We start from the raw sequence: 25,624 nt of genomic DNA on the forward strand, positions 1-25,624 counted from the left end.
TTCCCGGTGGCTTTCATGGCTGTCTGCGTGCTTGCTGCTTGGCAGAGCTGTACATCAAAACAAAAACCTCATATCGGATAGGGGTGGGTAATCTTCATCTCAGCATTTTTGGCAGCACTGCTAACACAGACCTGATTGATCCCCTGAAATTATCAAGTTTCTTTTTCCATCATTGGATTGCAACAGCTCTCCTGGCTGAGGAAGGGAGGGGACATCTTCAGAAAGCAGCATTTTGAATGGGTAGGAAAGCAAATGTGACTTTTCAACCGTGATTCACAATTCCTTCTGTACTTGGCTGTATTGGGATCGCCTGCTCCTGGGAACAGCTGATTACGCTGTACTCAGAGGGCTTTTCACCCGGCAGGCAGGATTGCACCGTTGTACATCAGAAGGAGACCCGCGCTGACCTCTCCTGAAATCTCTCACGGTGGCAGCTGCTGGAAACAGGAGATGGGGCTCAAGTGGGCCAAGATAATAAATTCTGCTTTCACACTAACTGGAGGCTGGTTCAACAGAATTAATGCCAGAGCCAGGCAGCTCCTGCCGTGTTGTGTTAATCTATGAAGTGAGGGCGACTTGGAGAAGGTGGCTGGATTAGAGCAGGGAAGAGTCAGAGGTGAGGACTCCCATTCTCTCTTTTTTTTTTTCCGTTAGAAAAGAGCGTGGACCCCAGTGCAGGCACAGGTGAGGCTGGCTTTCCTGCAGGCTTATCTTAATTGTCCATCACATCAACCAAACCTCAGCTCCAGGAAAATCCAGCTTCTCCCAGTGTCCTCCTTGAGGTCCATGCTAGGCAACCCTGATGGCAGCTGTGGACCGTCTAGCCCAGCTGCAGACCGTCTGTCCTCCTGTCCATCCATCTGCTGCCACAGCCAAGTCCTGGTCCTTTCCTTACCGGGGTCTATTCCTTCCCCCGACACCGATTCCCCAAAACTTACAGGGCATCAATTACCTTTGTGACTTTTGCCCCTTTCCCATAGTTTAATGAGACTGGCTGACACACAGAGTTACCTGGGGAAGGACGGAGAGGTGGAAGGATGGACAGACAGCACAGTCGCTCAGACCTTGTTGTCTGTTTGATCCGTTATTGAGGTTGGGCCATCTGAATCAAGATTTTTTTGGACTCTCTCCTTAGCATATCCTTTAGGAGAGAGATTTGCAAGGATGTGTAAAGCAAGGGTGTTTGTCTTGTTACTGTTAATGAAATGCAGTACGTGCAGGTGGGGGATAAGGAGCAGATTGTACGAGGTGCTTGTAGACTCGGTGTTGCTCCAAGAACTCTCATCAATTGTAGCATGTGTGGGGAGACTCGTCTGTAATTTCAAACAGGGGAAGGTGTGTGACTGCAAATGCTGCTCTTGTGTCGGGAATCGTTCGCTTACTGTATGCCCAGACACCAGGGCGGTGTCTAACTGGCAGTGGAAATTAGGAAGACAAGTGATTCCTCCTCATCTGACAGTGTCATCTTCTATTTGGAAATCTCTTCCCTTTTCCTGCAAGGATCTCAGTTCTGCCTTTTTTTTTTTTTGGTTACTGTAAATAGTTTTTATAAAGACGTGTGTGTGTATTTAGTGCATGTGAACACAACATGGTACAATATCTGCATGCACAAATAAAAGTCTTCAGTGCCCACAAGGCTTCTACTGTCACCTTCCAAGGACAAGAGTTGTTTGAGCTCCCGGTTACCTCCAACAAAACAGTGGGGCCTAAAGCAAAACTTAAAAATGTAACTAGTATTGGTGGGTAATCAGCTGCAAAACAGATGGGGCTGTTCTTTTGCTGGAAGAGTGGGTACAGAAGCCATGCAGAGCTGTACGCTGCTTGTGCTTGAAAACAAAGGTAAGAAGAGTACGAGTGGGATTTTCCTGCTCCAGTTGCCTAAACATTAAATGTCTAGGATAAGCTAATTAGAGGGGCTTTTCTTGGCAGATAACTGAGAGACAGCCACATCCAGAGACTGACTCAGCCCAGCTGCCTTAGAATAGGATGAATCACCATCTTCATATGAATTGACAGTAGGCTGAACTTAGGTGACAAGTCTGGATCCTTACCTGACAGGAGATGAGATGCGCCCTGTCCTGTAAGTCTGTTTTCCGACAGTGATCCCAGAGACTTTTGCAAGGGAAAATAAGTGGGTTTTTGCATGTGGGGTGGCAGGGAGAAGCGGTGCAGTTAGGAGCTGGCAGCCAGCAGCAAGTGCGGTCAAGGCTGGGACTGGTGCGTAGCCTTCATCCTGGGGATCAGCCGCTGATCCGTGCCGGGGCAGGAGTCCTTGTGCAACCCCTACTGCCTTTAATAGTGAAAGGTACTAGTCAGAGAGCAAAAGGAATGATAAATTGAAGTTCTGCTTCTGACCTGTGGTTTGGACACTCCAGTTGGCATCTGGGTTGCTCCAGCAAGCTCGTTTAGCGGACACACAAAGATGGAAGATGCTTGATTAGATTTGTCATATTTCCTTTTAATGCTTCACTGCAGAGTTGTCAATGGGAGTTCCAGCAGCAAGAGCAGAGTTAATAGGGTGGGTGTCTTGCAGGGTTGATGCATTAGCCTTTTTCCTTGGATTTTAGCCATGTAATGTGGTGGGCTCTGGGTGGAGCTGGCTAGCAGGAGGCGAGGAGCCCATGAGAGTGGCCCTTCGGTGTTTGCATTCAGCTGTTGGCAAACTGGAGGGACCGATGTGTTTGCTCACAGCCTTCTCTGTGTCTTGCCCTTAGACCTGCGCCTTTTTCTCCCCCCGTCTTTCCTTTGCAGGAGGAAGACCTTGGGGGAATCGCTGTCCTTGGGAGAGTTTTTGGCGCAGAGCAAAAGAGGCTTTTGCACCTTAGGGCTGAGACTGGCTGGGGTGTATTGCTGGGAGGTTGCTGCTGTCACCCATCCATCTGGGGAGCAGGAGGAAGAAGTGACAAGTCCCACCAGAAGCCATCTGGTGCGGGCTCTGCATGGCCAGCAGGATCCTGGCTTGGGGCTGGAGCCCCAGATTGATGCACCAGGTTAAATGGGAAACCAGGATGCAGGCAGCTCCCGCTGGTTTCGAAGGGATGAGTGAATAATATTTTGTGAGCTTAAGACAAATGCTTGTGTTAAAGGCAGTGATGGATCTAAATTGCTTGAATTGTTCAAAGCAAATCCTGGAGTCACCTTCCCCAAATAATGTTTCTAAGCTTTTTCTATACTGGGATCCCACTGGCTCTGTAAATCAAGATGGGGTGGGTAGCTGAGGCTATCTATTCTCATTAAACATTCACAGGCAGTTTTCTAAAGAAGTCTGTTAGCTGTGGTCTGGCCAAACTCCAATTGGGGTAATTGCATTTGCCTCACAGTTTAAAATAAATGCAGCGCATTCTTCTGCAAATCTCTTATTCGCAGTTGTTTATTATCTGGATGGCGGCATCATATCTCTGCCCATTAATCTGTCTCTTCGAGTTTCTATAATTCCAGCCTCCTGGAGGGGGTTCAAGCTGCCACCATTTATTATTTGAGTCAATCTGCTAGGGAAATGTTTACTTCTTCCCTGAAACACTGACTCTCTTCTCTAACTGCACCCTCACTTGAGGCTTGAATGAGCAATCGTTGGTTCCAAACGGAAATTAAGTCTGTTAAACAGAAAATATCCCACATATTTAAATTCCATTTTTGCACCATTTGGGTGGATTAGACATAGAAATTTGCAGTAGCAATTGCTGGTTTGTTTGGAGGTTCCCAAGGTGCCTTCTGCAATGCCCCTTCCAGACATACTGGTCCCACCACCGGCTGCCTGGTCACAGCCAAGCCATGTGTAGCTGCTAACTGCTGCCTGCCCTCTTCGAAGGTGCAAACTTGGGCATCTTTGCATTGCTGAGGTCTGTTTTTTCCCAAAACCTGTTGGAATGTCATTACCTTTCAGATGCTTTACTCCTCTCCCAACCGTTGAAATTGGTTGCTGCATTAAAAAGCTGTTTGGGGAAGAGGAGGAGGAGATGGATGGACAGTGTGATTATTTCAGCTGTGTTTCCTTAGGATACCCAGTTAATATTTAAGTTGTTTATAGCATGTGTAAAACACCTTATTGCAATGTATAAATGCATGGTTTATAAGGGGTGTACGTGGATGACCAGAGCTGTTGGGCTGCAATAAATGCACCGGGCAGATAATCTTTCTAGCAATGCACTTCCACATTGCTTGGTCTTATCTCATAGGAAAGTAAAGCAGCACCAAAGTTACTAGCTGTGAAGCAAATGCCAGAGGGCTTATCACGTGCAAAACAGGTGGAGGCTGATTCTAGACGCTGTGGCCAGCCATGGCTGATTGCAGCTGGCAAATCCATAAATACCAAGTTTTACAGTGGTGTACTAACCTCCTAAGTCAACCAGACATCGGAGGTCTTGTGATGGAGTCGAACATCCTAAGGATCAAAGGCAAGAAATATTTTGTTTGCTTGTTTTCAAGGGGGTACTTCACAAGACGTGGGGATTGAGCAGCTAAATATGTCCTCCGTCAAGAAAAACAACCCCGTAGCCTTTGAGCAACCCACACTGTGCTTGCTGTTGAGTCACATCTCACATGCCTGTCTCTCTGAGCTGACCTTACTCACTGCATTGCTAATGCTCACCTCATGAAATCATCTTTCCCAGATAAGTTGCTGCAGATGATTGATTGCGCACAATATTAATCCTTCTCTTCCTTCATGCCCGACCCTTGTTTATAATACCAACCTCTCCGCTTGGAAATTCATTATGTGGCCCTGGCTATTAGTGGAGATAAGAAACAGTTTTGGAAGAGGTACTGGCCAAAATAGCAGCTATCAGGTTATTTATGAGCAGCCGTGATTGCAGGAGCTCGGGGTGATATTTTACACAGTAACCTCATTTGGGCAGCTGGTAACTGTATTCGTTCCATGTTAATGAAAGCAGCAACAGCATAATCTGCTTTATTGCAGGACTTCTCACGTGGACCTGCTGAATTTTCCTGTAATTGCAATTCAATTTGCAGTGATAAATAGTTTAATAAGCAAAAATGTGCTTGGCTTCCGTTGTTTATGGTTCCTTGTGGCTTAGGGGAGTATTACACGATGCTGCGTCTCATGGAAACACAACTTGGAGCTTCAAAAGCCGGTTGCTCAACTGTTAGCTGTTGTCGTGCTGCAATTTTTGACAGTCAGCAGAAGGGGAATAACAAGTTGTTTTACCTGGCACAACGGAAAGATAAGCTGAGGGTACAGCTCCCAAATGCCTTGCACTTATTTTTCCTTTTTTCACTGGGAAAACAGCATTGCTTGGGTAGTATTGGCCTGGGGAAGTCAACGGTGGGCTCTTAGTTGGGGCTGGGTTTTGGGTGGAAGGGCTGTTTCTGTGGGTGTTGCTTGCAAAAGGGACCCAGGCTGAAGAGACCATCTAGCACAGCATCAGCTCTGTGAGGCAGCAGGACTGACCATGCCTGGGCTCTCACCTGGCTCAGTGTTTTTCCAAAATAAGTGGGTTCTCCTATGCCTTTCATGGCTGTGGCTGGGAAGTTTCCATTGCTGGCTGCCGTGGAGGGAGGCATTGCATTTTTCTGCTGGACTTCTTTGATTTGAGTTTCTAATGCCTTCACAGGTTTTTTTGTTTGGGTTTTTTTGTGCGAAGCTTTTCTTCCAGTGGGTGAGCCATCCCCAAGGACTGACAAGCGGTTTGGCTTTCTCTTGGCCTCCTAAAGCTGGAAAAAATCAGATAAATTGCAGGAAGGTCATGGGTGATGGCAGGGAGGATGCACAGCAAAATGAATTGAGCAAGATTCTTGCTTTTCTGTTCAGCCCCAAAGTGATCTCCTCTGCCTACTCCTTAGACTCGCCTGGCAAAGCAAGACCTTAGCTGATGTGCTCAGTAAAGGTCACGGTTTGGTAAGATGAACGCAGGGGCAGCAGCACAAGTTGCAGGGAGCTGCCTAACTTCAGGCTCGGCCGCTTCTTCCCCGGTGCTTTGTGATCCACTCGCAGCCTTTGGGTTGCTTTCAGTCGATTCTGTGTTCCTGACTTTCTCTGCTTGTTTCGTGTCGTGAATCCCAAATCCTGCTCAAGTTGGGCATCAGCGCCGGCTGCCTCATGGGGGTAGATGTGCTGTTGAATGTGCTGCTCTGAAATGTCCTCCCGGAGCTCGAGGTGGCTCAGGGATGCAGAGATGTTCCCCTTTTCCTGCTGCACATGCACAAACCTTCCCAAACCATCTCAGCAGGGTGCAGGGTTCTGGATGCACACTAGAAAAACACCCCTTCAGCCTACACCGAGAAAGCCATGGTCCTGCCTGGCTCATAAATACCATAATTTTAAACCCTTATACCCTACCTATTGGAAGTTGCACTTGCTATCCAGGTAAAGATCCCCTGGGAAAAGGGAACGTGCTGAAAAAAACCCCAAGTGACTCGAGCCAGATGCTGGGCGTTTTCTCCAAAGCTAGCGATTTGTGATTTGCTGCTGACAGCATGAACTGGTGTTAAGTTATTAAATTGCAGATGAGCTCATCACTTGGCCTCCAACAAGTTTCAGCCTTGAGTGGCTTTAAAATATTACATGTGGTGGAAAAGAGACAATGCTGGTGTGGCAGAGAGATTTAGGGAGCAGCTGAGAAAGACATCTGTGCATAAAAAATGTGTACCAGGAGGGAGGAGGGAATATTTCATGTGAAAAATGTAAGCTCTCCCAGGAGAGAGGAGGAGAAATTCTCTGATTTATTGGTTCTACATTTTAATTTTAGCTTAAGACAAAATTGTCAGAGTTTTGAGATGCTTAAAGAGAAGTGGCAAGATGCTAAGCCTGGTTTGATCCTCAAAGATCCCAGTGTGTCAAGAGCTGCGTGTGTGGGATTACCTCCACTGTGCCCCCAGACCGGCTCCTTCGGTAGTGCGTGGTGTTTGCCAGCAGTGCCATATGACTGTGGGCCAAATCCAGCTCTTACTTGATGTTTGCTTAATCCTAATGTTGAGCTTTACCAAACAGGGAATGTAACATCCACACTGCTGTTAGGAGACGTGTTTCCCTGAAAGAGCGAGAGTTTCCTTTGGGGAACTCCCTGCCCTACGTTATCTGTGCAATTTCTTTTTCTCCCTTTTTTTCCTCTTGCAAAGGAGCCCGAGCTCCTGAACCCACCCGGTTCTGTGCCATCACCTGTGGATCCATGCACTGCAGAAATACATGAGGAGGAAGATGGTCTTGAACAAAGGAATTAGTTTTTCCAGCCTAATTAAACCCAACCATGCCGGAGCAGCCTTGGTGGGCTGGCCTGGCCATCACAGTGCTGCTCCTGGAGAGCGCAGCGCATGCCCTCATCTTAGCTCGAGATCTTGATGCTGAGATTAATTCTTTTTTTTTTAAGTGCCAACTTGGCAGAAGCTGTGGAATAGTTCATAAATCAGTTCAGCCTCTGTATTTTTCAAACTAGGGATGTTTGCAATCAGTGGGCGCATTGGCCAATTGGGTTTTGTGGCCAGTTGGGTTTGTTGTTTCGGGGCTTTTTAGGTGCTTCTGGCAAGGGAGAATAGCCCTACCTGTTTGGGTTTCTTTAACTGCTTTGGCTCTTTTTTTACCAAATGGTGTGTTTGCAGTCAAAGCCGGCGTTAACGCACTCAGTGCTGCGGTGGTGCCCCTAAAAATAACAAGGAAACCAGTATGCTGAAGACTCGACACCTCGTTTGTGGCGTGAGCTGTAATTTCATGCAATGCAAGATCCCTCTGGCTGCTACAGCCAGCGTCTGAAGGCAGAATAGATTTTTTATTTTTTTTTTTTTTAAAGTGAAGATGATCATTTTCAGCCTGTCTGAAGTCACAGAGCATCAGCACCTACAACCAATGTGCCTTCCCATGTGGTTCATTGGGGCCGGAGCATCTCTGAGCTCAGGACAGGCTCCAATTTATTGCAATTGGATTGGATTTGCTGTATTAAAACACTGGGGGCAGGAGAAAGGGAACTTTGCCATGTAAATTATTAACAAATTGCGTGTGTGGCTGTCAATGATGAGCTGCAAACTGCGACCCTGGAGCTTGGGGGCATCGCCCAGAGGAAGGCTGTCTTGGGGTGCTTTTAACACACAGCTAAACCCATCACCGTCAGGACTTGGGCACAGTCCCCAACCTCAGCCACGCGTTCATGGATTTCTGATAGTTGAAGCTCCTGAATTGTATTTCTATTTTTCTGCCTGGTCCTTATCCATGTGTACGTGTACAAACGGAGATTACTCAGATCTGTGGTTATCTTCTTTTTCCTTTTTTTTTTTTTTGTTTGTTTGGGTTTTTTGTTTTGGTTTTTTTTGTTTTTTGTTTTTAGACCATATAAAGCTACTTTCTTACTCCATGTTGATTTTTTGATTTCCTACAACAGCAGCTATATCCAACCCTACTGCACTTCTACTTGTTTGGGCAAAAGCTGCATCTATACTGCGAGGGCTGCGAGCTGTGGTGCTTTGGCTGTAGCACATATTTGAGATGGACTCCTTCCTCACATCTGCAGGGCTTAACATCTCACTGAGCTGCTCTGCTCAGCTCTGTAAGGGAGATAATGCCTCTGTGTGATGCCTTCCTTTTAAATGCATCCTTTCAAAATGTAAGTACTTGTGGTTGTGAGTGATAAGTGCAATTTGTGTTTGTGAGATGTTCTAATGTCCTCACATGCCAAGTTCTGCAGAAGTGCAAAATGTTCAATAAATAACAAGTTATTAGTCGAAACTATAAATAAAAAGAGAGTCAGGAAGGCTGCTTTTTGCAGGATGATTGTGAATAAGATTGTCCCAGCCCTGTGCTGTGTGTCGGACGTTTTTCAATTATTTTTTTTTATTGAGTTACTTAGACTGAGACTCCCACATGGGCAAATGGCACCTTCCTATTACTGGCACCCTTTAAATAACTTTTATGTTTTGGTTTCCCCAGCTCCACATGACGGCACTCCCTGCCCTCAGGGTCCCCTCCTGTATTTCATCCCTGTAGCCGGCTGATTTTCCCTAAGAAGACAAGCAGAGCACCAAATGCTTTCCCCTTTATGCATCTTTCTTGCATTGCTCATTCCTTCTTCACCTGAAACTTCCATTTCACTTTTGCAGCTCAGCTCTTTTCAGCCTGAAATTCTTTGTAGAACTGGACCAGTTCGGTTTGATGGCACCATAATTAATCCCTGGGAGCGCTGCCATTTCTGGGCAGCAGGCCTTTTCACCCCCAGACACACATGTGTTTTCAAACATCATGAGAATCCTCATGCCAGATGCCACCAGCTATGTGGGAGGAGGACTTGGCATTTGATGCAGTTGTGGACAAGTCTTTGTCTGCAGCGTGGCTGTTCTTGGGGGTCAGGAGTAATTTTTCTCACTGCTACTGGAGATACAGATATGAGCTTTTCGTCATTGCCTGATTTTTCGTGGATAGTTGAAATGATTCCTCATTTGTGCTGGGTTTTGGTTCAAGAAGCAGGAGCAGACACTCAGAGCTGGACCAGTTCCACCAGCTTACAAACCCAGCTCCCCTTGCCAGTGAGGGCTTGAAGGACCAGAGGTTGTGGCTTCCTACAGAAGTGTTTGCACTGGAGCAACGCTGGTGGTCAGTTCTTCCTTGCCAAGGTTACATCTCCGCTATTCAGTGGTGGCTATCAAACAACTGCTTCCACGTTGTTTTGGTGGCATAAGGGCTCTCTCTTGCCAAAATGCATGGCAGAGTGGCAGGCAGGTCTCGGTGTGGGGCTGTCCCTGCCCACCGAGTCTTGTAGAGGTCATCTGGAAAGTAAATGCCTTGGGGTAGGTGTGGTGGTGTCTCTGCTGCGGGAAGGTGGATGCGTTACCCAGAGGAGAGATGAATTTCCTGAAATGCAGACCCATGGGTCTTCGTTTTGCTAAATCCCATCCATACCAAGTAGAGGAGGCTGCTTCTGGGCTTCATTTTTTAAGAGTGAAAGCAAGCCTTTGAAGAGAAATACACATCTTATTCCTTTCAAAAATAAAAGGCAAAAGGGAAATGGCTTGCTTAAGCTCACCCGGTAAGGCAGGCCTGGAAGATGAGCCAGGTCTCCTGGAGCTCCGGTGTTGGACGGGACGTGTGAGGCACATCTCCTGGATGGACTGGCTCTGGCCATCCTATGGGGTGGCAGTGGACCTCGCTGCAATGTGCGTTCATCTGAGAGGAGTGCTGTCCTATCCCCTGATCAGCTGCTGCTGAGAAACAAAACACAGCGGAGATAAAGTATTTGAAGTAAAAGGAGTACACTATATATAACCCTTCCCCTCCTCGCCCCTGTGCACTAACATATTTCATACAATGATGAGTTCTCTGCCAAAATTCCTCAAATTATTATGTCTAAGGATTGTAAATCACAGAAAATAGTCTTGGAGGGGACCTCGGGAGGTCTGATCCATCCCTAGGGCAGGATCAGCTTGATCTGAACTGTTCCTGACACATCGTTGTCCAGTCTCCAGCGACAGACCCTCCACCCCTTCCCCAGGCAATCTAGTCCAGCACTTCATTCTTCCCAAAACCCCCCAATTTATCCTCCTGTTTCCGTTGCTGCAATTTTAGGTTCATTCTTTCCTCCCTATGCACAGCAGACCCGGAGCACATCTATGCTATATTTATTCTCCAATTCCAGTTTCATGCTGATCAAGCTGTCGTGTTCTCCGGAGTCATCTTTGATTTTACGTTGTTGCAAGCATACTGTTTCCTCGGTGGATTTATGGCTTGTGAGTGGCATGAGGGTGTTTATCCTGCAGCCCTAACGCCTCTTTGCAAAGCAGATAAAGCATAGGAGTGCAGCTTGCACCAGGGTGACATACTTATGTGTCCCCTGCTTGCATTGGGTGCTGGTGGGGATCACTTTCTTCTTGGCTTCTTCATGGGGAGCACCAATGTGGGCTAATTTTAAGATCCGTGCTAGCGCTGGCTTTTGTAGCGTGTCTAATATTGCTCCTTTATACTGTTTTCTGCAGGACTTAGGAATGGAGTCGACCTCTCTGGATGATGTCCTCTATCGATATGCCAGCTTTCGAAACCTGGTGGATCCAATCACTCATGACTTGATCATCAGCCTTGCTAGATACATCCACTGCCCCAAACCGGTAGGTACTATGGTCTCATCACACCTCCAAAACTGTGCTGGCTAGGAAAACGCTCTGCTGGGAGTGTAGAGCTTCTCCCTGGGTGCCAGGGAAAAAGCCTCCCGGTTACTGCTGTGCTTTTGTGTCTTTGGACGAAGAGGACCTGCTCAGAGATCGTGGTTTGATTCCACAGTATCGGGCTTTCCAGCTGACCAAGGCTGCCATTCACCTAATGTTAGTACTTTGAGTGTTAGCACTTTGTTTTGCAAATTATTTCTGCTTTCTGCCACTTTGTGTTTCTGTGTTAAAGACCTTACCCCATCAGGAACACTTTTGGCTTCGCAAGGATAACAGACCGTTCCTCGCCCTTGTGCGATATTTATCCTGACCCCAAATGACGAGAGAGTCCTTGGCTGTGCCTTCAAGGCTAGGTTTCCAAAAAAGCTCAGCCTCCGTGGGCTGCAGTTTGGGCTCTGATATGAGCAGGTTTCTCTGTGAATGTAGCCCCAGGCAGATGTGGGCTTTTAAAACTCTTGGCCCCATTTGCTCGCTGGTGGCTATAGCAGCATAAGGGCTTTTGAAAATCCCAGGCTGGCTCCCTCCCTTCCATGGTAAATGTGACTTTGCATGGTGGCCACTGGTTGTTTGGATAATGAAGGTTTCTTTCCCTAGGCTTTCTTTTAAATAAGCAGTACTGTCAGTATCTGATTCGCAGAGCAGCGTAGGCTTAGAAAGGTGTGAAATATCTGACCTCTCAAAACACGCTGGATAAGGAGGAAGAGGGGGAAGAGAGAAGACCGAAAGCTCCCAGACAGCGATCGCAGGAGATGTAGGTGGCAGATGTGTGGGGATTTTTGATCTCTTAGTCCTCCTGTGCTACAGTTCCCTACCTGTAATTTTGGGAGGATGGCACTAAATTGATGTGATATGTCCTGGCACTACAGTCACGGTGACATGTCGTGCACCAAAGATGAATCAGTTGCAAATATCTGAGATATGCACCTTTCAGAGGAAATACCTTTCTTCTGCAAAGCACCGTGCAGGCTGTAGGGCAAGCGGGAGCTGTAGTCAGTGATGCTCCCTCAACTCTTGAAACTCCCAGGAATGGGCTTCCTCCTAAAGAGACATTTCTGTCTGTGTTTCATCTTGTCTGGTACAGGTCAGAGTGTGGTGGGGGAGCTGAAGGCTCATCTATCACGGTTGTGTTTTCTTCTCACCTGCACGTTGCTTGTCAGGAATTAAAGTTACATTTAAAACAAATAGTGTGAATTGTAGGAAGACGTTGAGTGATGTTTTCCAGTAAGCCCAAGGGAGGGTTTGCATGTCTTCATTGTAACAGCTTCCCTGGGAGTGTGGGAGCTGCGTGGCTTCCCTGAACTTGCTGTCTGGAACCAATAAGCTACCAAAAAGTTCACTTCAAGCAAAAAGGGAGCCCTTCCACCCCTTCCACCCCCATAACCTGCATTTGGCTCTGGTCACGCTTGCAGATGTGTTGGAGCTCTGTTTGAGGGCCACCAGGAACCCCCTCCCAACACACTCCCTCCTTGCCCTCCAAACCCTTCCCATGCCTTTTTGTCCTTGGCAAAGAGCTTCCTAGAGCAGCGCCGTGGCGTCCATCATCCAGGTTCGTTGCAGCATGTAAGACTTCGTACGCTGATGTAACCTGGAGCGGGGAGGAGAGGTGCAAATGCCCCGAGCGGGGTGCGTACCTGACGTTTGTGGGTCCATCCCCGTGATACAGGGGGGTGCCGTCCTTTCTGCAGCCCTCCTGGAGGGCAGCACCACCAATGTCCCAGCAACATCTCAGGGAGGGGACATTTGAGCAAGACCCAGCCGCTGTTGGAGATCACACGGTGAACCCCAGATATTTTTTAGATATTCCTGGAGGGGATGTGTCTATCTCCCAGCAGGTCCCAGCAAGCTCATCAGGCCTCTGAATTTCTGCCAAGAGTACACTTGTTGCACTCTGTATCCTTGGATTTTGTTGGAGGGAGGGTTGTTTGTTTGTTTTTCCCTCCTGGAGACAACAAACTCAGAGCTGGCTCATCTGTTCTCGTCTCTGCTGCTGAACTGCAAGGCGTTTACCCATCTCATGCCTCCTTTTATTTGCATGTGGCATTTTTAAGCTCTTCTTGGGAAGGGACCGTCCATAAGTGTGATGTACCCGGTGCGATGGGCCAGGGGTCCCAGCTGGGACCTGGAGGCATCACTCTCCTGTACTTAGTGCTAATAATGGGTCTTTAATTTCCTGTAAGAGTGTATGAAGGGACAGAGTCATTCACTGCTGTTTTGTGTGGATGTTTACTTAATAATAGCCTCCGCTGCTATTTAAAAATGAGGGAAATTGCTTTTTTTAAATATTTAAACAATTCTTTAATTTTGCTGGGGAAAAGCTGTGGTGATGCTTGGGGTGTGTCTGCCTGGGCTACGGTGTGAAACTGGCTCTGGAAGTGCTTCATAAAACTCTCTACACTCAATAAACTGTGTTGGGAAGGGCGGAGCGAGAGCAGCAGCGTGCAGACATGGCTTGGGGACATCAAGGACCCAAATCTCCATCCCTAGACTGAGGAAGGATGTCCCATGTCCTACAGTGTGAGCTCAAGATACAGACACATCCCTGTGCTGCGTAGCTAAACCTCTACAAGGATAACAATATATCCCTTTCCCTTTTCTTATGGAGAATAAGATCCTTTCCTCTCTCCTCCCCCATGGGGCAATGAGATGGGAAACTGGAGAAACCTATTTTGACGGGCGTGTTTCCAGGCAGAGAGGCCCCGTTCCCCCGCTGAGGTTACCCTTTTCCAAAGCGTCGTGACTAAGCTGGTTTCTCCTCCACGTTTTGCCCTGGGAGACCAATGGTGAGCTGCAGCCAAGTGTGCGCTCTGCAGTCCTCATAAAAATAACCCGAGGCCGCTCATGCAACGGCGAACGGCTCCGCTGCCGAATACCTGCTTTTGCATGTCTCCCTGCACGTTTCTTTTGGCACTAAAGGCCGTGAAGAAGTTGGCGCCAGTGTAAGCATAGAGATGCAAACTCCTAATACTGAATCATGGGCTTCTAGCAAAGCGTGGTGGTAAAACATGCAAGAGCAAACACAAATCCAGCCCATGCAGCACTGAGGTTCTTCTGCATGAGATGCTGCTCGTTGGACGTACTTGGTCATCTCCCCCTCCTTTGCACAGCTCGGGGTTTGCACCACGCAGTTGCTTTGGTCCCAGAGTGAGGGATGGCTTCTCCGGACCAGCGGTCCTTTACAAGGCTTCTCTGGGAAACGCTGGCAGGTGGCAAGCGTTCGCGTGAGAGCGGCGACAGCTGTATTAATACGGCAAAGAAAATATCGCCGTATTCTGCCGGGCAGCGAGGCGCTCCGTCAGGGAGCCACAGGGGCTCACGGGCAGTTGCTAAGCCCTGGAGCATCCCTGGGAGATTGATGGGTGTTGCCTTGGAGTGGAAAGCAGGGATTGTGCAGGTGACAGACAGCAAGTCCAGCAACAGCAGGATCGTCCTGCAGCTCCTGGTCCGTGACTTAGCCTTGCTTGGGCTTTGGGTGCTACCGGCTGTGCTTTAAACCCTCTTTGTTCTGGCAGCTCAGGATGCTGGGTGAAAAGTAATTTCATCCCAGTGTTTGGTGGTGTTTTTCTGAGACACTGATTTCCTTTATGTCCCCAAAACCCTGCATGCCTTAGTCACCTGGGTTATTTTCCAGCATCCAGTCCTCTTTCTCCCCAGACCTCTTTCCCTCCCTGCAGTTTCTTTGACAGAGACTTGGCAGCGGCATACCAGAGCAGGAGAAAGCTCAGGGCCAGGAGTGTTGAAGAAGTTTTGGCTTTTGCTCTGCCTGCTGAAGGTACGCCGTTGCATCCCGTGGCACAAATATACATGAATGTGTAGGTTGAGGCAGCTGTGAACTTGCCCACATCCGTACAGAGGTGGCATGGATGGGGCTGAAGAATGGGACTGACCTGGACCCTGGTCCCTGTTAACCTGCTCTATTAAATATGTGTCTGCTATTAAATATGTGTCTGCTCAGGGTTATGGGGTCTTGCTTCCCTCCTCCCTCCTGGAGAGAGCACTTCCCTGGCTTTCTGTACGTTGCTTTTTTCACTCAGCCTCTATTTATACCACCCTTAGCTTAAAGGTGACCCCTTGGTCTCTCCTCTGAGCTAAAATAAAAGTTGAATTGTTTTTCCAAGTTCTGGGTAAACACGTCCTGGTCTGTATGGCCAGAAAAAAAGTTGGCCTGGGCTCTCCAACGTGGCTGCGGCTCAGCACAGTTCAGTGGATGCTTATTCCAGCAAGTAAATTCAAACCAGCAGCAAGGCAAAAAATTTAACTTGTGCTGGAAGAGCCTGGAGTGCTTTGAATGAGCCCGAGTGCAGAAATTGTTTGGGTGAGCTTTCGTATGGACGTCAGGGTATGTCGTGCAAGGGCTGGATCATGTCTCTCCAGACCCCGCTGAGATCCCAGCCTTCCCCGAGGCGCTTGTGTTCGGGTGACTTTTGCTAAAGCAGCCAAGTGAAAACTCTTTTCCAGATCACTTGGAAGTCAGGGTTTGGATTTGGTCCCGTCCTTACTTACAAACCTATAAGGGAGTTCAACCGAACCCGGGTGTCTCGAGTACCCCTTCCTTGAGGGGCCGGGTCGCGCCTGCAGCACAACCACGCGGCGTCTCCAGAAACGCCGATGGAGCCGTGCGAGAGCAACCGCCCAGCTCTGGCTGTGGCTTGCCGGGTTGCTGTCTGGTGGGGAAGCTTTCGGGTCGAATAAAGGCTGCCATGGCACGTGAACGTTGTGTTGAGTGGTGGCCGTAGATGTTGCACTTGGTATTTATCGCTTTGTGCAGCTATTGTAAACCTTTGCTCTTCAGGAAACTCTCATATTGTGCAGCAAGTTTTCCAACGTCGCTTCAAGGGGGTGTTTGCATAGGATCAAAGACATTTGAACAAGTGTTTTCTTCCCCATGGCAATGACCTTGGGACAGTGTTTTATCCTTGTGCCTCTCTCAAACCCCAGCCCCGTGGAAAGGCGCCAGGCGGGCTCCTCACAAAACAGCTCAGCTATAGGCACAGCCTGAAGCCAGCCCTTTCCAAAACACGGTGCCAGAGTAAGGAGGCAGCTGGTGCTGCTGGTGCTCTCGGTCCCCATGATGTCTGTCTGTCTGTCCAGGGTTGCCCCATGAACGGGGAAAGGGGACAAAACACTTCAGCAAAGCCGCGTGGCGTGGGACGGAGCTGCCCCGATGCCCTGTATCTTTCCTTCAGCCGCTCAGGTTTCCAGTGGGAGTTGTTCCAGGCAAAGGAGCTGAAAACACAAACGCATAGGGAGCAAAGGGCCCCCGTAAAAAATTCACAGCTCTTTTTGCCAGCAGGAATATCTGGCCATAAACTATTGGAAAATTAAACCGGTTTCTTTTTCCACAGACCAAAGCCACATGTATGGATGACTGATGACTGTGATAGGGAGTGAGTCAGGCTTTCCTCTGGTTTGAGGACTTGTTGAACACGGGATAAGCACTGAGCGGAGCTGGGGGAGAGGAGAAAGTGAAGCCTTGAGCAAAGGCTGCTTTTTTCCCTTGCGACCTTGGGGTGTTTGATTGCACCAGCTCTTACTGTCCTGGGGATGTACCGTGGAAGCTCCTCCAACCCCTGATGGCTGCCCAGAGTAAATCCAAAGTGAGATTTTGGCTTTGCTGATCCCCATCCTGCTGCTTTCTGTGGAGGAAGGCTTTTCTGCCAGTCAGTGGCCGGGTGGAAGCTGTGTACAACAGATAACGTGGTCCTCGGTTTCCCCACCAAAATTTGTAGAGTTTCAAGCTATACAGTGACAGCAATGTGCTAGGGAGGGCATTTAAAAACTCTTCTAAGCAATTGGTGTAGTTGGAGAGGTGACATGCTGGGACTGGAAACAAAATGGATTTTGCCTGTGTAGCTCTGGATAGAGTGAAAATCTATTTTCTTGTTCGCTCCTGTGTCATTTGAGAAATATATGCTTAGCCGCATCCCTGGCTCGGATGTCTTTTCCTGCGTGAGTTCTAAATTGATCAGGTTTGCAGTATGGGTTTGAATACGTGAATTGTCCCCCATGAAAACAAGAAAGTATGGAAAGAAAAAGTGGTTATTGTGACCTGGATGAAATAATCTATTTCAAACTCTTCTTCAGCCCCGTGGTATAAGGATTGAATTTACAGATGATGTTGGGTTTTTTATGCCCTGCATTTTTAAAATGTGTTATTTCTGATGGAGCTGCATTGAAGCTAAAATGAGCATTTTTCCTTGTATTTACTATCCTGTGTGCTGTGCCAATGTGGCTAAAACGGTATTAATAAATTCAGTTTATATAGGACAAATATAGTCAGGATACTGTGACCACCAACTCGGTGCCTTTATCCCCAAACCAAGCACATAGTCCAGCTCCTCCACCATGCATGTTATTATTTGATCTTGAATTCAAATTATCATTCCAAGTTTCTGACATCACACTCATTTTTACAGCAGTGCGAGCTGAAATTATAGGTATGAAGTGATGACACATTGAGGGACACTCAGGCACAGTCTGTTGGGTGAGCTTGTCAGCCTCAACGAGTTTCTTACCTTTTCCTTTTGCTATTAGATGCACAAGGAAAATGCATCTCACACAGCTTCTTTCAAAGCTCTCAGATTCCAGATGCAAAGTGCTATGAGAGCACTAAGTATTATTTGTTCTTTGCTGTCAGAAACATCATAAAAGGAAGCTGATTTATGAATGAAAACCCTCTAAAACCCCAAATAACTGATATAAAAGCAAAGGGGATGATAGGGATGCAACTAAGTCAATTGTATTCTGTGTTAATGGCTCCTGGTTGGGTTTTTTTGTTTGTTTTTTTTTTTTTGCTGGTCTTGCTCCAAGTGTGAAGATCACTCTTTATGGGTATTTAAGACATCCGCAATACATTAAACCGTCTTGCAGTATGAAACAGGCTGCGAAGCTCAGACCCTGCTAACGACAACTCTGGTTCTTCCCTAACTTACTGTGTCATGCCCTCTGCTCATCTTTTCTTCGCAAAAAGAGAGGTGTTCTCTAAAGCCCCTATGTGTGAGCTAAAGCTGAGCAGACTGCCTTGGAAACGGGAAAATTGCACTTTGCAGGTTTTTTTTAATATTAAGGCTAAAAGGGAATAACAGCGAAGTCTAGATGGGCTATGATGGTACCACTACTGGCAAGTTATTGGTTTCGTATGTGAAATGGGAGTGCAGAGGGAGAGGGGATGAGCCCTGCCTCAGCCTCCTTGTCCAGACCCCGAGTGATGCAAGGAAGCTCCTGCACAGTCCTCGTCCCTCCCTGCCTGATGAATTTGTTCCCCGACACTCAGCCCGTTTACACGTGGGGATGTCAAGCAATTAATCAGAGCCTGTTCCATGGCACTGTTCTCCTGGCATCTCATTTTTCTTTTTAAAAAAATACACCTCACCAGCATCAGCGGGGAAGGGGCAGGATGCAACCCTTTATTTAAGCGCGCTTCATGGTGTAGGAACCCAGGGAGAGTGTTCCTGTCCTTTATAAAAAACATGTTAAAATGTCAGGTAGATTAACTATATTTCAAGCAATAACGCCTTATAAAAGATGCTGAATCTGTATTCCCCCACAGCACCAGTGTCACAGCTGTAGGATGAACTGGCCTGTGTTTGTGCAAGACACCGTCATTTTTTGTTAGGGGCAAGTGTGTGTAGGGTTTGTCTGCCCTTAACCCCTGGGCTGCTTTTGTTTTTCCCTCTCTGAGGCAGTGTGTGATGGGGTAACCCCACTTTCTGGCTAGCTAGTGGATGCCTGGGCTAATTTATGAAAATTATGGCCTATTTATGAGAATTAGGTATCTCTTTACAGACTTTTATACCAGTTATGTCTCTGAAGGAGAAATTCAGCTGGTGATGGGAGTTGAGCCTGTTCGGTGCAGAAGAGGCAGGTGTGTGGGAGAAGCCCACCTGGCCTACCCTGTTATCAGTGCCATAAAAAATTCCCTTGGATTAAAAAGTACTGAGGAGTTTATGGGATTGGGCTAAGGCATGACAATGTGTGCAACTTTTACTGCAGTGTGAAGAGACAAAGAAATCTTTCTCACATTCCCAGCTACCTAACTGATCCCATGTGGGGGTCAATGAATAGAGAATCTGCGATTCGAAAGTCTCCGAAATGCTGCAGTGCAATTTGGGATGAAAGAGGCTGTATAAACACAAATGATTATTGGATGAGCTGACTGAGGCTTTTAAAAAAAGCAAAAAAAAAAAGTCTAGCATGGCCAGGGTGACTTTTATCTTTTTATCTCTTTTGGGTTGCTTAAACCCAAAATCTCAACACCGGCTGACAGAATTGCCCCCTCGCTCAGTTCCCAGAATAATAAGACGACCTTTCCTAACCACTGCATAACCATCTGCAAACCCTCCAAAATGCCGCAGGGTGGATTTTGTCAGCTTGGAGATGGATTTTTGCAATGCCTCCAAAATGTCAGGTGCCACGCGAAGCGCTGCGTGCACACAGCTTCCCCTCTTCTGCCAAGCAGTCGAGAGCATCTTGGGTGACACCAGTTGTCAGTGATGGGCATTGTCATGCAGGCCTGAGCTGGAGCAGAAGATTAAAAAAAGAACCAGTAGCAGGAAAAGATATTTCGCGGTGGCCCCATCTTTTCTCAAAAGGCAGCAGTTGCCAAGCAGCCAAAGTAATCTTCAGAGCTGAATCCAAAGCGGAAGAGACGGGAGAAGGGGGCAGGTCAGCACAAGTATTTTAATGCCAAAAAGAGAAGGAAAAAGGTCTGTGGATGTATTTTGGAAGGATCTACCAATTCCGAACAGTGGGTCAGTTGTTTATTCCCCACCTCCTTGTTTCTCTTACCAATTTCTTCTCTAGAGAAAAAAACCCATAGGAGATGACAGAGACCCCCACTGCCTCTGCTCTTGACCCTCCCATTGATGCTTCATGGCTGGACAGAGAAGAGGCTCCTCTCACCTTGCTTTTTGGTGGCCTCGCCTTCATGGTGGGCAAGAAAAAGAGCCATAAGAGATGCTCTGCTGTTGGCTGTGACGAGCAAGGCTCACTTCTAGTGTCGGTGAAGTCTCTTGGAGAAGGGTCTAATATTTGTCTTGTGGCAGCATCTGGGGCTCAGCAGCTCCGCCTTGACATAAAAGAAAACCTACATTTTTACATGAGGTGCTTGGGGGTTTCAGGTTGTCTTCTGGAAAATATTCTTTCCTCATTTCACACTTGCCCGTCTGCGCCATCTCCTGTGGTGAAGCCGGATCTGACCTGCCTCTTCCGTAGATCCTCAAGTCAGTATAAGAAATAGTTGTCAGCTGTGTGCTCTGCTCCTCTGCCTGCAGACTGATGCCAGCTTTCCAAGAGGGTTGTCAGAGGCAGCAGTTTTTGGTCTCTGGATGAAAGTGCTCTGAAATTTCAGAAGAGTCAGTCTGTTAACACACAGGAAGGATTTGCTTCTCAGCCCTGTCGATGTGATAGAGCATAATGAGACTGAGAGCGCACGAATGTGGAGAGCATCTGAATTGAGTCCCTGGTCTCCTAAGGCATCGCTTCCCTCCAAGAAATGTCACCTAAGCAGCACGTCGAAGAGCCACTCGCATGCAATCCACACCACAAAAGCAATTTGGGTCAAGCAGACTTTCTCCATTGCTCCCAGAAAATCACAGGATGGGGAATACAGCTCGGAAAAACTGTGATGAAAAGGGATGAACAACTGAAGAAAGCATTTGCTGAGCTGCTTTCACTAGAGCTGGCAAGCTTGTGGACTATTTTGTGAACAATACAATACGCTGCTTAATAATTCAAACAAGTGCTTGCAGTCCTAATGAGTCCTGCTGGTGTGCATGGCTTTTTACCACTGTCCAGGTTTTACCGCTTCTTACACTGTCCAGGCTTGGTGTCACATTGATCTAGATGCGGGCAGAAGAGTTTGCCGGTGCCTGGGTGCTGTCGGTGCCACGTGGATCCAGACAACCCAGCCGAGCTTCCCACGGGGTTAAAGCAGAGTCTGTGGGTGAGGCTGTAGTTACCCTGATTAACTTTGAATTTTTCGAAGGACCCTTCTGGCACAGCTCTGGCAGCCAAGAGTTGTGTGTCATTGCACAGAAATCCCGGTGCAAAGGCAGGTTCCCATCCCGAGGTGAGCATCTGGGACTGTCCGCCCTGCCACACACTTCGCCTCCAGCCTCTCCGATAACGCCAAGTAAGTGTCCCCGAGGGAAATGACGGATGAAGAAACAGGTACCTCATTAAACAGTAACAACATATTTTATTGATGTTTTCTGATGGTAATTGACGTTTGAGTTCAGCTCATTTAGCTTTTAATCAGAACATAATTTACCGCAAAGGAAGGAAGCATATTGATTCCCTGCCTCCTGGCAGGAGTGTTATTTGTTTACCTCGAGCAGAGTGCGCGGCGGGGACCGACCTCTCCTGTGGTATAGCCGGAGGGGAGAGCTGGGTGACTTGGGCGCTTGGATGGGTATTTTAATATCTGTTTCCAGTCTAACTCAGAGGTGTGTGAATACTAAGCAAGCAAACGGTCTGTTGGCAATGTGGATTTGCAGAAATGAATGGTTTAATAAGGAGAATTCGAGGGTTTTCATAAGGAGGGGTTTCCTCTCTATTGATAGACCACTGCTGACGGCCGAGGAATTGCCCAGCCACGGATCATGGTCACGTTTGACTTGGTTCAGGCAGAAAAACCTCGCTTACCATTTGTCAAGGTGGGTGAAAGAAGCTCTAATAGATATTATGACCCAATCTTAGTTATTTTGGGGCTGCAAGCAACTGGTACACCTATTTTTAAACCCTGACCGCTGAAGGCTGTCAGTGCCCAGGACACATTTTGGTTAGCCCTGTTGCATCCCTGCTGCTCTCCAGCAAAGTAAGGGCATTTCCCCAGCATTTGGGGGAAGAGATGGAGATGGTGACATGTCTAGAGTCTCTGGAAGGGCAGAGAAGCGAGCCCTGCTGAGGAGTGTGTGGAGCTTAGCTAGTGAGGGCTCAGCGGCATCGCGTGATGTAGGTACGGGGTCCTACGTGACGGTGCAATCGCCTGCCCCAAATCCTGCCTTTGCCCCATGCCGTTGACTTGAAGTAAAATCCATTGGTTTGCATGTACTCCAAATGTCAACTTCTTTGCTGGGTAGCGTGGTCAGCCTTCGCAGGGGGATTCAGAGGTGCTGAGTACCCGCGCTGCTTCAGGGTGAGCTGAAAGCCCTTGAGGATGAAACACCGTTACTGCCAAGCAGCTCTCCGTGCCCCTGTATGAAGAAGGGAAAGAAGATTGTCAGCATTTTACAGTAGGGGAAAGCGATGCCTGGAGTTGGGAAGGGCTGTGCACAACACTGCATTCGACAGGGCTGAACCAGAACGCCTCTGGGTCTCGGGAGCCCTCGCATTTCCAGCACTGATCCCGGAATTTGAAGAGTTACTCGCGTTTAGCCCATCTGCAGCATCGCAGCTGTCTTGACGTATGCTTCAGGCTATTTCTTGGAGCAAGGAGAAGTTCTGCCCTTTGCTACTGATCTCCAAGCTCTCGCCTTTGCAGCCCCCAGCACGGAATCGCTTTGCTGGGGCGGCTCTGCGGCCCCTCGGGGTTTTGGCTGTGCCAGGTCTCAGAGATGCTTTCACCCAGCCGTACAGAGGAGATATATTGACGAGCAGCATTGCAGATTTGGGGTGGGTCAGGACCCCGTGGGGTGCTGATGAGGCGAGAGGAGCCTCTCTCTCTGGTTCACCCCACGTGTACAATGTGTCCTTTCCCAGGGAATCGCCAGTTAATTGCTCCTTCCGAAGGGGATGCAGCTGCACTCTCTCTGGTGGGCAAAAAAAGTAATAAAGAAATGCAAAAAGCTGAGGTCTTGCAGGTAGGGAAGTGGCCAGTGGGATTTTCAGCGATTGCTCTTCATAGATGGCTGGGACTGTAATTTCTGGCCAAAGTCCAGCAAGCGATTATCTCACAGTTTGGGGTATTTGGGGATTTGGGTAAGAGCTTTATCCCACCCTTTCCATCTTCAAAGAGTTTTGCAATCATTAGGTAATTTGCTAATCCTCCTGATTTCTCTGTCACTTTCCCTTTTCTCCTTTCCATCCAGCTTTCCAGGAAATCCCCGGGTACAGCTCTTGCATCTGCGTTCGTAGTTTCGCATCTGCTTGGAGCACTTGATGAAGTGACCCCACTCCCTCCAGCCTCGCTGCATCCCGGAGCTGTTGCTGGGAGAGCTTGGCTGGAGAGCAGGCACTGCTATTAGCTGCTGCTTCGTTACTGGGATCTTATCTTCTTTTTTCTTTATGAAAAAAAAAAAAAAAAAAAAAAAGAAAATTCCCAGTTCTCTTGTGCCTATGAGGGCCCCATAGCGGTTAACGAGTCGAAGGCGAGCGTTGCTCTGAGGGTTGTGCCCTTGCACTGGGATTCCCATTTCTGTGCCCGCCCGCCGCGGGGAGCGACGGGGACTGATGCGAGGGGATCGCTGCCGTTTCTTCCCAGGCTCTCGTGCACATCACGAGACTCCCAGGGGTTGCGGCGAGGGGCTGAGAGCCCCCATGGAATGACATAAATATTTGCAGCGGTATCCCGGGGACACTCCTGCTCTCCTCCAACAGCAATAACAGACTGGACTGGGGTTTGCTTCCCGTGGGATCTGGTGCGGTGCAGCTGAGACACGGGCTCCGTAGGAGATGGCTTGGGCTGGGAAAATCTCTACGTGCTGTCCTACATCTGGGACATAAATAACCAAATAATCTACTTCTGGTTTAACCCCGGGGTGAGAGGGGTACAAAGAACGGCAAGCGGTTCCTGCATTTAGCAGCAAAGGCAGGTGCTGGGCTCCGACCTGCGGTTCCCAACCATTGGGAAATGCTGTTTTCCGCAGAGAGAGTGGCTAGGGCAGGGTCTGGCTGAAAAGCCACGTTTGCTCGAGGCAGGATGGTGGGAGGTATCACGGACACCCTGCAAAGCCCTGTGCACCCATCACTCTGCAGCACGCGTCTCCATCCTGTACGCATTGCCCCTGAGCAGGGTCTGAGAGCCTAAAAAGCAAACCGAGGAGCCCCCCTGGAGATGCCCTGCTTGCTGCAGCCTGAGGCCACGCGGGTAAGGAGAGACGTCAGGTCTGTAGGTGAGGGATGATGCTGTTTGCCGAAACGCGGGGGGAGCTTTGCCTGCAAACCGCTCTTGGCCAGTGGCGGTGAGTGATGGGGAGCGGCTGAACCCCACCGGAGATGAGCTGCCCAGGGGCTCTGCGTCCCCCAAGGCTCTGAAATCAATCCTCCCTGTCTGTGTGCGTAGGAGGAAGGCGAGTGCCATCATCCACTGAATACATTGACTTCAGCAGACGTTAGAGGCTGACACCTCCGACCCCTCTTCCCATTTGCAGTCCAGTCAGTGCAGCACCTTGGGTGTTTTTCTGTCTTTGCTGTTTTACACCAGCTAGAATGATTAACTCACGAGTCGGTTGTTTGCTGACATATTTCCAGGGTAATGAATGGCTCTTCTGGATTTTTAGCTACTTGCTTTGTTTTATGATAACTCCTTGTGTCTATCAGAAGGCTACAGATGCATTTGTCATTAAAAGGATTGTCCAGTGACCCTTCCAGGATTGAACACTGTCATCTAAATGGCCTTCCCATTACTGACTTTGTTTATAGCACTGAAGTGGGTCCAATTTATTTGGCTGAGGATCTTACTGTGCATGTCAGGAACATGCGCTGGAGTGGTGATGCTCAAAAGCCTCCTCCACAGTCACAATTTTGCTTTGCACATCTCAACCGAGGATGGAGTCGGTGGCACTAGGCATCACAGCGTGGGGCAATGCAGCTAATGGGTGCAAAGCAGCTTGCAGATCCCCTGCCATTCCCCACATCGTTCCGACTGCTGCTTATTTATCTTCTGCTGCGGAAGCTAAGCTGGGTACGCTCCAGTAGCGCTCTCAAAAGATTTTTATATTCTTTTTTGCAATTTCCCTTTATCTTACATGTTCCCCTCAGGGCCATCTATCACCTTGAATTTTATTGCCTTCTTTAATTGCTTCTCTGAAGTCCAAGTGTAATATTACTCCAGGATCTTTTTGAATAACTTCCTGAGTTGCTGCGATCCCATTCGTCTTGTACTTGTGGCTCTCTCGATAAGCTCTATTGTACATTGCTTTTCATTTCAGTGTGTCAACACTGAATCTAATGCATCGCACTTTGGCCTTTCGTCAAAGCGGATGGTGAGCACTGCTCGTAGCAGGACCTGAGCTGCAAAATCGGTTTCCATTTCTTTGCTTTGTTTCTACAAATTTCCTCTTTCAATGTTCTGCTACTGCTGCAGCTTCACCAGCTCCTAATTTGGGCTAGTTCAAAGCAGGGTTTAATTGCTGGGGTCCTTGGTACTCTGTGATTGTGCTAGGTGAGCACTCAGTACTGTGTCAGGATGCCCAGCGTGCCCAGCGTAGATGTCCTCAGCCATGGGTTTCCCAGGTTTGGCAGTGGCTTTGTGGTGTCAGGCCAGTCCAGAGCTGGACTGGTCTGGCTTTTTTTTTGTAAGAGTTGAACAGGAGCAAATCCTTTACTGAGAGCAAAAGAATTAAGGTTGCTGGTGCTCAGTCCCTTGCTGGTCATC

General features: G+C 48.2%; 1 protein-coding gene across 1 annotated transcript in view; it reads left to right on the forward strand.

Annotated features, from left to right (window-relative positions):
- The window catches only part of LRRC75A (leucine rich repeat containing 75A), a 96,134-nt gene that overhangs the window by 22,539 nt on the left and 47,971 nt on the right, over positions 1–25,624 (forward strand). The window contains exon 2 of the mRNA XM_075032620.1: positions 10,906–11,034. Within this exon, the coding sequence (XP_074888721.1) occupies positions 10,906–11,034 (129 nt within the window). The remainder of the gene's footprint in view (positions 1–10,905; positions 11,035–25,624) is intronic.

This window comes from Buteo buteo, chromosome 7 (assembly GCF_964188355.1).
Source record: "Buteo buteo chromosome 7, bButBut1.hap1.1, whole genome shotgun sequence".
NCBI lineage: Eukaryota > Metazoa > Chordata > Aves > Accipitriformes > Accipitridae > Buteo > Buteo buteo.